General features: G+C 48.4%; 1 protein-coding gene and 1 pseudogene across 4 annotated transcripts in view; one reads left to right on the top strand and one right to left on the bottom strand.

Annotated features, from left to right (window-relative positions):
• Positions 1-7050, bottom strand: part of RABEPK (Rab9 effector protein with kelch motifs) — a 33631-nt gene extending 26581 nt beyond the window's left edge. The window contains exons 1-3 of one of the 4 annotated variants that reach the window (XM_063697024.1): positions 6889-7050; positions 6560-6686; positions 4401-4459 (exon numbers count right to left, since the gene is read on the bottom strand). In XM_063697024.1, coding sequence (XP_063553094.1) covers positions 4401-4453 — 53 coding nt within the window. In that variant the 5' untranslated portion in view covers positions 4454-4459; positions 6560-6686; positions 6889-7050. Of the gene's footprint in view, positions 1-4400; positions 4460-6088; positions 6355-6559; positions 6687-6888 lie in introns of those variants that run through there. The other 3 variants (XM_019033395.3, XM_055351900.2, XM_019033397.3) reach the window with 3 other exon arrangements.
• LOC101148477 (small ribosomal subunit protein uS2-like) lies at positions 6545-12531 on the top strand (annotated as a pseudogene).
• The last annotated feature ends 244 nt before the right edge of the window (positions 12532-12775 follow it).

The raw sequence follows: 12775 nt of genomic DNA, 5'->3' as shown, positions 1-12775 counted from the left end.
TGCAGACACTTTAAATTGTACCCAATAAAGCAGCACTTCTCTGATTAATAATAGTACCTCCCCTTTGCACACAGTCTTTGGCTTTTCAATTTTGTCACTGTCTTCATCTCACAGTAATCTGGTAGGAATGCACTGGGCTTATTTTTCCCCATTTGGTAGATAGGGAAACTGACCTCCAGAAATGTTCAGCGATGGGTCTTGGCACAGGATGGTGGCTGTGAGCATGGTGTGTGAATTCAGACAGATCTGGTTCAAATTCCAGCTCAGGTACTTCCTAGATGTGTGACCTTTTGGAAGTCACTTAACCTTTCTGAACTTTAGTTTACTCATTTGTGAAATGAGGGCAGCAATGGTTCTTTTTTTTTTTTTTTAAGATGGAGTTTTGCTCTTGTTGCCCAGGCTGGAGTGCAATGGCGCGATCTCGGCTCACTGCAACCTCCGCCTCCCGGGTTCAAGCGATTCTCCTGCCTCAGCCTCCCTAGCAGCTGGGATTACAGGCATGTGCCACCACACCTGGCTAATTTTATATTTTTAGTAGAGATGGGATTTCTCCATGTTGGTCAGGCTGGTCTCGAACTCCCGACCTCAGGTGATCTGCCCGCCTCGGCTTCCCAAATTGCTGGGATTACAGGCGTGAGCAACCGTGCCTGGCTGGACAGCAACAGTTCTTACTGTAAAAGATAACTGTGAAGACTGAGACAAGACGTCAAAACAGGGCAGGGAAGGACTCAATAAATGGTGGTGAGAGCTTTATGTGCCACCACATGGTAACCAACAGCCCTGGGGCTCTTGCCACTAGCCAGTGATTCCTCTCCATCAAAAAAATTATCCAGAATTTACTGATTTCAGAGCTTTTCCAGATTACCCCCAAAGCTCAATCTGATGGAAGCCAAAGCTAGCACTCTGAAAAATCACATACAGAATTCGGTCATTCCACTATCTCTCTCTTTTTTTTTTTTTTTTGAGACGGAGTCTCGCTCTGTTGCCCAGGCTGGAGTGCAGTGGTGCAAATCTTGGCTCACCATAACCTCCACTTCCAGGCTTCAAGTGATTCTCCTGCCTCAGCCTCCCGAGTAGCTGGGACTACAGGCGCGCACCACCATGCCTGGCTAATTTTTGTATTTTTGGTAGAGATGGGTTTTCACTATGTTGGCCAGCCTTGAACTCCCAGCCTCAATCAATCCTTCTGCCCTGGTCTCCCTAAGTGCTAGGGACGTGCCCACAGCGCCCAGCCCATTCCACTCTCCACAGTGATTCTGAATGCTGACTGAGAAAACACACTTGAAGCTTCCTGATTGGAAAAGAAAATTCTGTAGCTGTTTTTCAGGCCCTGTCTTATTTGACCTCTCTGGTGTTTGAGACTCCTGACCTCTCCCCACTTCTTATGCCTTTCTCCCAGCCAGGCTTTCCCACATCCCTTCCTTTGGTTCTGCACTTACTTTTCTGGTTGTCCTTTCTGCTTCCTTCTCCGACTCCTTTCCTACCAGCCACCTCCTGACTCTCCGTCATTCTCAAGATTCTCTTTTCCTCACTTTACATTTGCTTACCTGATTAATGTTATCTGTAGTGATAACTTCAATTATCACTCATCTATATATTCATCAGTGGTTGCCAAATTTGTTTCCCATTCAGATCTCTATTCTGATGTCACTTAATCTACACAAAACCCCTTTGAGGGCCGGGCACAGTGGCTCACGTCTGTAATCCCAGCACATTGGGAGGCCGAGGCAGGCAGATCATGATGAGGTCAAGAGATTGAGACCATCCTGGGCAACATGATGAAACCCCGTCTCTACTAAAAATACAAAAATTACCTGGGTGTGGTGGCATGCGCCTATAGTCCCAGCTACTTGGGAGGCTGAGGCAGGATCGCTTGAACCCGGGAGGCGGAAGTTGCAGTGAGCCGAGATCGTGCCACTGCACTCCAACCTGGCAACAGAGTGAGACTCCGTTTCAAAGACAAACAAAAACTAAAAAAACGCTTTGAGGATAACAGCTGTTACCATCATCTGAGTTCTACAACAGAGGAACTGAAGCTAAGAAAGGTTAAGTAATTTACCAAAAGCACACAGCCACCCAGAGATGGTGGATATAACAAAAAAAGTCCCTGCCTTGATAGCCCTTACAGACTAGTTGGGAAAAGAAACATTCAACAGTTTCACAACTATCTGTTTCACTTCAATTGTGTTAGAAAGGAGTACAGAATATATAGTATGAGGACATGCATGTCTTAGGAGGGTCTCATCCTATAAGGAGCCAGGGAGATAGGGTGGTCAAAAGGCTTCCTGAAGAAGCACCATTTGGAGAGAGATCTGAAGTATGAGTAGAAATTAGCTGGGTAGGCCAGGTGTGGTGGCTCACACCTGTAATCTCAGCACTTTGGGAGGCTAGAGTGGGAGGATTGCCTGAGCCCAGGAGTTTGAGACCAGCCTGGGCAACATAGCGAGACTGGGTCTCTAAAAAAAAAAATTAGCTGGGCATGGTAGTACACACCAACAGTCCCAGTTACTTGGGAGATGGAGATGGGAAGGTTACTTGAGGCCAGGAGGTCGAGGCTATAATGAGCCACAATTGTACCACTGCATTCCAGCCTGGGCGGCCAGCCACAGAGGAAGACCTTGTCTCAAAAATAAAATAAAATAAGCTGGGAAAAGAGAGGGACAAAAAGTGGAGGGAAAGAGCACTCCAGACAGAAAGAGCAGTCCAGGCAAAGAGACCAGCATGAACAGCTCCTGAGTGGAACAGTGCACAGGGCACAATAAAGAAGAGAAAGAGAACAAAGGAACAAGTCATGGGATTTGAGGTTGGAAATACAGGCAGAAACATTTTGCAGGGACCACTGGGCCAGTTTAAGAAGTCTAATTTGTTTGTTTGTTTGTTTGAGACGGAGTCTCCCTCTGCTGCGCCCAGGCTGGAGTGCAGTGGCACCATCTCGGCTTGCTGCAACCTCCACCTCCCAGGTTCAAGAATTGTCCTTCCTCAGCCTCCCGAGTGGCTAGGATTATAGGCGTGCACCACCACTCCTGGCTAATTTTTGTATTTTTAGTAGAGGCGGGGTTTTGCCATGTTGGCCAGACTGGTCTCAAACTCCTGGCTTCATGTGATCCACCCACCTCAGCCTCCCAAAGTGCTAGGATTATAGGCATGAGCTATTGCACCCGGTCAGGAGTCTGAATTTTCCTTTTTTTTTTTTGAGATGGAGTCTCGCTCTGTTGCCCAGGCTGGAGTGCCTCAGCCTCCCGAGTAGCTGGGACTACAGACGCCCGCTACCACGCCCGGCTAATTTTTTGTATTTTTAGTAGAGACAGGGTTTCACCATGTTAGCCAGGGTGGTCTCGATCTCCTGACCTCGTGATCCACCCACCTCGGCCTCCCAAAGTGCTGGGATTACAGGCGTGAGCCACCGTGCCCGGCTTTTTTTTTTTTTTTTTTTCTGAAACGGATTCTTGCTCTGTGGCCCATGCTGGAGTACAGTGGCATGATCTCAGCTCACTGCAACCTCTGCCTCCCGGATTCAAGCAATTCTCCTGTCTTAGCCTCCCTAGTAGCTGGGACTACAGTTGCACAACACCATGCCAGCTAATTTTTGTATTTTTAGTAGAGATGGGGTTTCACCATATTGGTCAGGCTGGTCTCAAACTCCTGACCTCAGGAGATCCACCCGCCTTGGCCTCCCAAAGTGCTGGGATTACAGGCATGAGCCACCGTGCCCAGCCCAGGAGTCTGATTTTTATCCCAACACCAACAGGGAGGCACAAAAGGGTTTTAAACTAGGAAATGCCATGATTGGCTGTATTCTGGGTACAGAGCAAGACAGATGCATGGAAGCCAGTCTGGAGTCTCTCCTTCAAGGTCCTGTTGAAGAACTGCCACCTCTCTACAACCTTCTGTGGGCCCTGACTCAGAGCAGATCACATTTTATCACCATCACCTGCTTAGTCTGTAGTCCCCAGTACACAGAGACTATTTACAATTCTACCTCCAGCACCCACAGAGCAGCTGCCCCCATCAGGCCAATGTTAGTTGTTGAATAAAGAGTTGTTTGAACAAACAGCCAAGAAACAGTGAAGCCAGTTTAATCCAAATCTAATTCCCTAAAAATCTTAAAAATGAGTCAGAGCTCGGGGGAAGACACAGCATTGGAGCTGAGGATGCCAGATGGTCACTGCCTTACTCTTTCTGGTAAATGGATTTTAATAAAATTAACATCTGCTCTGTGATAATTACTGCCCCCCTATCTTTCCTCTGAAGACTTTCTCAGACAGTTTGAGTCTAATTACCAGAAACTGCAGACAGTTTCATCTCTACCCCTTTTTGTTGATGATCAAATACGTTAGTAAACTACTTATAAATGAAACAAAAACTCATGCTTTTCTGTGTCTGGATCCTTCCTTACAGACCATGTTGCTTTCCTGGGCTTGTCTCCAGGTTCCAAGACTGGCAGCTGCTTCATGGTGTCCTATGCATAAGAAAGAAAGGCACTTTTTAGACACTTATGATTATCATCTTAATCAATTCAACCTCCTTTTTAAACCTTTTCTGTTGAATGTACTAATTTCTAGGCCTGATTGATTTGAATAAGAACCACCAACTTTTCATCTTTATCTTTATTATGTATTTATTTATTTATTTGAGATGGAGTTTCGCTCTCGTTGCCCAGGCTGGAGTGCAATGGCACGATCTCCGCTCATGGCAACCTCTGCCTCCCAGGTTCAAGCGATTTTCCTCCCTCAGCCTCCCGAGTAGCTCGGATTACAGGCATGTGCCACTACGCCCAGCTAATTTTTCTATTTTTAGTAGAGATGGAGTTTCACCATGTTGGTCAGGCTGGTCTTGAACTCCTGACCTCAGCTGATCCACCCGCCTCAGCCTCCCAAAGTGCTGGGATTACAGGTGTGAGCCACCGTGCCTGGCCTATGTATTTATCTTTATTATTATTTTTAGATAGAGTCTCACTCTGTTGCACAGGTTGGAGTGCAGTGGTGCGATCTCCGCTCACTGCAACCTTCCCCTCCCAGGTTTAAATGATTCTCCTTTCTCAGCCTCCTGAGTAGTTGAGATTACAGGTGCCCACCCATGCCCAGCTCATTTTTCTAGCTTTTCTAGTAGAGACGGGGTTTTACCACACTGGCCAGGCTGGTCACTAACTCCTGACCTCAGGTGATTTGCCCGCCTCAGCCTCCCAAAGTGCTGGGATTACAGGCATGAGCCACCGTGCCTGGCTTTATATTTTATTTTTATTTTTTCTGAGATGGAGTCTCACTCTGTCACCCAGGCTGGAGTGCAGTGGCAGGATCTCAGCTCACTGCAACCTCCGCCTCCCGGGTTCAAGCTATTCTCCTGCCTCAGCCTCCAGAGTTAGCTGGGACTACAGGCAAGTGCCACCACACCTGGCTAACTTTTTTTGTATTTTTCGTACGGATGGGGTTTCACTATGTTCGCCAGGCTGGTCTTGAACTTGGCTCGCCTCGGCCTCCCAAAGTGCTGGGATTACAGGCGTGAGCCACTGAGCCCGGCCATTTATTTATTTTTTAATTAAAAATAGAAACGGGGCTGGGAGCAGTGGCTCACGCCTGTAATCCCAGCACTTTGGGAGGCTGAGGCGGGCGGATCATGAGGTCAGGAGATCGATACCATCCTGGCCAACATGGTGAAACCCCGTCTTTACTAAAAATACAAAAAAAATTAGCTGGGCGTTGTGGCGCACGCCTGTAGTCCCAGCTACTCAGGGGGCTGAGGCGTGAGAATTGCTTGAACCCAAGAGGCGGAGGTTGCAGTGAGCCAAAATTGCGCCACTTGCACTCCAGCCTGGCGACAGAGCAAGACTCCATCTCAAAAAAAAGAAAAAAAAATAGAAGTGGAGGTTTCGCTTTGTTGTCCAGGCTGGTCTCGAACTCCTAGCCTCAGGTAATTCTTCCACCTCAGCCTCCTAAAAAGCTGGGATTACAGGTGTGAGCCACTGCTCTCCGCTCAAAGGACAAAATATTTAAAGAAGCTGAGAAATACTGAGCTCTGGGATAAATCTTGGCCTCAACATAGCATAGAAAGTAAGGCCTTCTGCTGTTGAGCTTTTTTCCCATGAACTCACCTCCACAATCTCTTGCATTATTGGTTTTTTTTGCTGTTCTTGTAATATGGCAGGCCTTTTCATAATTTTGTAGCCTGTTCTGCTTCCCCTATTTGGAATGTCGCTTCCCTTCTGGGAAATTTGCAAACTCCTAGTTAACCTTCAAAGCCCAGTTCAAAAGTCCCTTCCCTGGTGAAACCTTCCGATTTGCCCTTTTCTCTTCCACCCACTTCCAAGTTACTTCCTTCTTCCACCCACTGGGCTCTGAAGGTATTAGCCACCACCATTGCACGAATCATTTGGAATGTTTATCTATTTAAGGCTTCTAGACTAGATTCTAGATTAAATTCCACTAGACTAAGTTCCTAGAGGGCTGGGCCTGTCAGATCCATTCCGAGAACCTACCAATGGACCTGGCATAGAGTAGAAGTGGTGGAGTGGCTAGTGAATGAAGAAAGAAAATAGATTGAGAGATGAATGGATAAATCTCACCTGCGGCCTAGGCCACTGACAGCTGACCCCAAAGTCCAGAGCTCAGTTAGGCTGGCTTCACGTGGGCGGGACCTCCCGCAGCAGCCGCCGCTACCAGCCCAGCAAATCTCATCCCCACGTGGCAGTTCTAGGGGATAGGAGACCGGGTCGGGAAAGAACAGGCTGATTCGGTCAAAGTGGCCGGGACGGAGCCAGGGAAGGCCCTTCCCCGTTCTTTGCACCCGGCTTGGGCCCACTCGCCTAAAAGATTCAGACCCCCTGCCCAAGACTGTGATAGACCCGGTATCCGGGGACCCTCGCCCCTACCCTCCAGCCCCGGACCGCATTACCTGCGGCGACTTAGGCCAGTCGCGAGCCGTGACTCCACCCCGGAGGGGCGGGGCTTAGGTCCGGGCCCTCCTCCCAGGACCCGGAAGAGCGTCCGGGCCAACCGCTCCCTCTTCCCTACTCCGCCCAGAGGGCCCGGCGCTGCCTTCCTGGGTTGGCGGTGGAGGGGTCACCCAGACCGGGAGTGGACGCCAGGCTGTGCATTTCTCGGGAACCAAGTGGGGTGGGCCTTCCCTGGGTCCCTCCCTCCCGGACGGGATAAATAAGCCGGGGCTACTTGGAAACGATTTGCGCAATGCCGGGTTCGGGCGTCCGTTTGGGGAACCCAGATGCCTGCGGCAGCTGATCTACTCTATAAGGGGCTAACAGGGCCGGGCGCCACCACACTCCAGTTTGGGCAACAGCGCAAAAACTCCCTCTCAAAAAAATAAATAAATAAAAGGGGGGGAGGGTATAACAGTTACATTTCCAGTTACAACGATTGTTAACAGTTTCTAAAGGGGAGAGTTGAGCATGTAATCCTCCTGCGCAGTCTTCGGGCCAGCTCAAGATTTGGTGCTTTAAACAGCTGATTCATTCCATAATTGCCATTTGTAATTATGGCAGGTGCTATGCTGAGCCAGACACCACCACCCTTTGCCTCCAGGAGCAAGTCTTAACTAGAGAGAGATCAAAGAAAAAGACAACTAGGGACGACTGCCAAGAGTGCAATAAATAAAAAGTTCAGCCAGGAGAGTATCTGTTCTGAAGTTACTTTCCTCCAGGCTTCAGGGTTGTCTGTTTGTAACCATGGAGCTAATAAGATTTCTATCATAGGCTGGGCGCGGTGGCTCACGCCTATAAGTCCAGCACTTTAGGAGGCCGAGGCGGGCGGATCACGAGGTCAGGAGTTCGAGACCAGCCTGGCCTACATGGTGAAACCCCCCCCACCGCCCGTCTCTACTAAAAATACAAAAATTAGCTAGGCGTGGTGGTGGGCGCCTGTAATCCCTGCTACTCAGGAGGCTGAGGCAGGAAAATTGCTTGAATCTGGGAGGCAGAGGTTGCAGTGAGCCGAGATAGTGCCACTGCACTCCAGCCTGGGTGACAGAGCCAGACTCCGTCTCAAGAAAAAAAAAAAAAAAAAAAAAAAAAAAAAAAGAGATGTATGTCGTAGTTGTGGTGGGGAATACATGACATAATGTAAATAAAAGTGCTCAGCACCCAGCAGCTGGCACAGAGTTCTCTGTCAAGGGTAAAGCTATTCCTGACTATAAATGAACAATGTCTCTAGACATATTCAGAATCTACATTATCTTTGTTTTAGTTCATAACCATAGGTTCTCTGTGTCTTTCCTGAAAATAGAGAGGTGGCTTGCTCTCTTATGTCTGTTTCAAAGAACTCCAGTCTCTGAAACTGTCGCTGTGTCCTAGGAAATAGAGAAAACAGCTCAGGTTAGAAACAGGAGCTCCTGGAGTATAGAGCTATGGTAGCTTAGTGGGAAGAGATCAAACATACTTGGGTTAAAATCCAAGCTCCAGGCTGGGTGTGGTGGCTCATGCCTGTAATCCCAGCACTATGGGAGGCCAAGGAGGGCAGATCACGAGGTCAGGAGTTCAAGACCAGCCTGGCCAACATAGTGAAACCCCATCTCTACTAAAAATACAAAAATTAGCCAGGCACGGTGATGCGCACCTATAGTCCCAGCTACTCGGGAGGCTGAGGCAGGAGAATCGCTTGAATCGGGAGGCAGAGGTTGTGGTGAGCCAAGATCATGCCACCGCACTCCAGCCTGGGCAACAGAGCGAGACTCTGTCTAAAAAAAAAAAATCAGCCGGGCGTTTGCCTGTAATCCCAGCTACTCAGGAGGCTGAGGCAGAAGAATCACTTGAACCCAGGAGGTGGAGGTTGCAGTGAGCCGAGATCGTGCCACTGCACTCCAGCCTGGGCAACAGAGCAAGACTCTGTCAAAAAAAAAAAAAAAAAAAAAAAATCCAGGGTCCAGCACTAACCATCTAACTGACATTTGGCAAGTTACCCACTCTGAACCCTAGTTCCTCATCTATAGAATGATGATAGTATTACCTACTGTGCAGACAGAACTGTTCAGAGGATGTGCTAATACAGGTGAAAGGCCAAGTTGGTGAAAGGAATATTTTAGCTACTTGAAACCATAACCAAAATGTATTGACAAAATGGAATTCAAGGTCTGCGGCTCTTTCAAACATATGGAGTCTTTGTGAGTTCCCACTTTAGTGGAAAAATCCCCATTGACTGTCTGCCAAAGAGAAGTTTAGGGATATTCAGTCATTCTGCTCTCCTTCAGGAAAGAAAACCAAGTCCAGGTTAGCTCTGCCATATGTCCATGTGCATCTCCACGTACATTTCTGCTCACAGCTGCAGAATGCTCTGATGTCCCCGGTGTTTTCTGGCTAGCTCTGTTTCAAGGTGCCATGCTGGAGTGGCACATCAACAAGAAAAATTGGAAGAGGTTTGTGGGCAAAATAGCAACCAGTTTTCACTGCGGGACCTATTTATTTATTTATTTATTTACAGACGGAGTCTCGATTTGTCACCCAGGATGGAATGCAGTGGCGCCCTCAGTTCACTGCAACCTCCGCCTCCTGGGTTCAAGCAATTGTCCTGCCTCAGCCTCCCAAGTAGCTGGGATTATAGGCGTGGCCACCACATATGGTTAATTTTTGTACTTTTAGTAGAGACGGCATTTCACCATGTTGGCCAGGCTGGTCTTGAACTCCTAGCCTCAGATGATCCGCCTGCCTTGGCCACCCAAAGTGCTGGGATTACAGGCATGAGCCACCGTGCCTGCTGAACCTATGCTTTTAGACTAGAAATCACATTTGAGAATGTGGAATGCCTGAGATCTATTTTCTTTTTTTTTTTTTTTTGAGACAGTCTTGCTCTGTCGCCCAGGCTGGGGGAGTGCAGTGGCATGATCTCGGCTCACTGCAAAAGATCCGCCTCCCGGGTTCAAGCAATTCTCTGCATCATCCTCCCAAGTAGCTGGGATTACAGGTACCCGCCACCACACCCAGCTAATTTTTTTTTTTTGCATTTTTAGTAGAGACGGGGTTTCACCATCTTGGCCAGGCTGGTCTTGAACTCCTGACCTCGTGATCCACCCACCTCTGTCTCCCAAAGTTCGGGGATTACAGGCGTGAGCCACTGCGCCGGGCTGCCTGAGATGTATTTTCTATTTCTATTTTTATTTATTTACTTATTTTGAGATGGAGTCTTGTTCTGTCGCCCAGCCTGGAGTGCAGTGTCATGATCTCAGGTCACTGCAACCTCCGCCTCCCAGGTTCAAGCAATTCTCCTGCCTCAGCCTCCTGAGTACCTGGGACTACAGGTGCGCACCACCATGCCTGGCTAATTTTTGTATTTTTCGTAGAGACAGGGTTTCACCATGTTGGCCAGGTTGGTCTTGAATTCCTGACCTCAAATGATTCACCCGCCTCTGCCTCCAAAAGTGCTGGGATTACAGGTGTGAGCCACTGTGCCTGGCATGAGATGTATTTTTAAAAATGAAAATCAAGGCCCAGAGAAGTTAAAATAACTACCCCACATAAAATGGAAGAACCAGGAACCCAGATCTCTTATTTCTTGCAAGGAAGACTAAGAATGCATTCCAGTCATCAAGCTCTGTTACCCCATCTCCATACCAAACCACTGGAAGTGTCTAACACCTCTCCTAAAAGCTGGCCCAACACTCTGACGCACGCTTTCTTCTTTTCTCTCTGCTGTGGATGTGAAGAATGATGTTCACTCAATGAGGTGGGTCTGCAGGAGGGAGCTTCCTCCTGTCAGATAGTGTGGTCATGTGAGGACTGCCACCTATTTTCACTGGAACAGCACACCACTGACCTCTTTACTGATGCATCAGCAAGGGAAGTAATGAATGCCGGTGAGACCTTCCTTTTAAGCACTTTACAGTTTATGAAGAACATTCACATCCATCTCCCTATTTGTCTTCCTTCCCACTTCTGAGAAGGTATCTTGAATAGGATTTATTCCCAATTACTAAGGTTCAGAGATTAAGAGTGAATTGTGGCTGGGCGCAGTGGCTCACGCCTGTAATCCCAACACTTTGGGAGGCCGAGGTGGGCCAATCAGCTGAGGTCAGGAGTTCGAGAGCAGCCTGACCAACATGGTGAAACCCCGTCTCTACTAAAAATATAAAAATTACCCAGGTGTGGAGATGCACGCCTGTAATCCCAGCTACTTGGAAGGCTGAGGTGGGAGGACTGCTTGAGCCTAGGAGGCAGAGGTTGCAGTGAGCCGAGATTGTGCCACTGCACTCCAGCCTAGGCGACAGAAAAAAAAAAAAAGGCGACAGCCTGTCTCAAAAAAAAAAAAAAAAAAGAAAGAAAGAAAAACAGCCAGTTTTCTATGCTACCCACAGAGGGGTCCATATGGGGTTGTTATGGATTCCCATCATAACTTAAAGGGAAACTTTCACAACGTCCAGAGCCCTTGCTGTCCTGCAAATGAAGGAGGAGGATGTCCTTAAGTTCCTTGCAGTAGGAACCCACTTAGTGGCACCAATCTTGACTTCTAGATGGAACAGTACATCTATAAAAGGAAAAGTGATGGCATCTACATCACAAATCTGAAGAGGACCTGGGAGAAGCTTCTGCTGGCAGCTCATGCCATTGTTGCCATTGAAAACCCTGCTGATGCCAGTGTTATATCCCCTAGGAATATTGGCCAGAGGGTTGTGCTGAAGTTTGCTGCTGCCACCAGAGCCACTCCAGTTGCTGGCCACTTCACTCCTGGAACCTTCACTAGCCAGATCCAGGCTCCTTCCGGGAGCCACAGCTTTTTGTGGTTACTGACCCCAGGGCTGACCACCAGCCTCAAACAGAGGCATCTTATGTTAACCTACCTACCATTGCTCTGTGTAACACAGATTCTCCTCTGCAGTATGTGGACATTGCCATCCCATGCAACAACAAGGGAGCTCACTCAGTGGGTTTGATGTGGTGGATGCTGGCTCGGGAAGTTCTGCACATACGTGGCACCATTTCCTGTGAACACCTGTGGGAGGTCATGCCTGATCTCTACTTCTTTTTTTTTTTTTTTTTTTTTGAGACGTAGTCTCGCTCTGTCACCCAGGCTGGAGTGCAGTGGTGCAATCTCGGCTCACTGCAACCTCTGCCTCCTGGGTCCACGCCATTCTCCTGCCTCAGCCTCCCAGGTAGCTGGGACTACAGGCGCTTGCCACCACGCCCGGCTAATTTTTTTGTATTTTTAGTAGAGACGGGGTTTCACCATGTTAGCCAGGGTGGTCTCAATCTCCTGACCTCGTGATCCGCCCGCCTTGGCCTCCCAAAGTGCTGGGATTACAGGCGTGAGATACCGCGCCTGGCCTGCCTAATCTCTACTTCTACAGAGATCCTGAAGAGATTGAAAAAGAAGAGCAAGCTGCTGCTGAAAAGGCTGTGACAAAGGAGGAATTTCAGGGTGAATGGACTGCTCCAGCTCCTGAGTTCACCGTTACTCAGCCTGAGGTTGCAGACTGGTCTGAAGGGTGCAGGTATCCTCTGTGCCTATTCAGCAGTTCCCTACTGAAGACGGGAGCACTCAGCCTGCCACGGAAGACTGGTCTGCACCTCCCACTGTTCAGACCACTGAACGGTCTTAAATTGTTCTTGCAGGGACTCTTAAGCAACATGGAAATAAGGTTGATGGAAAATAAGCATCAGTTTCTTTTTTTTTTGTTTGAGACAGAGTCTCGCTCTTTCGCCAGGCTGGAGTGCAGTGGCGCGATCTCGGCTCACTGAAACCTCTGACTCCCCGTTTCAAGCAATTCTCTTGCCTCAGTCTCCTGAGTAGCTGGGATTGCAGGCATGCTAATTTTTGTATTTTTAGTCTAGACGGTGTTTCGT

Source organism: Gorilla gorilla, chromosome 13, assembly GCF_029281585.2.
Source record: "Gorilla gorilla gorilla isolate KB3781 chromosome 13, NHGRI_mGorGor1-v2.1_pri, whole genome shotgun sequence".
Taxonomy (NCBI): Eukaryota; Metazoa; Chordata; class Mammalia; order Primates; family Hominidae; genus Gorilla; species Gorilla gorilla.
Note: the sequence above shows the minus strand (reverse complement) of the source record. Positions and strands in the feature narration are given on the sequence as shown.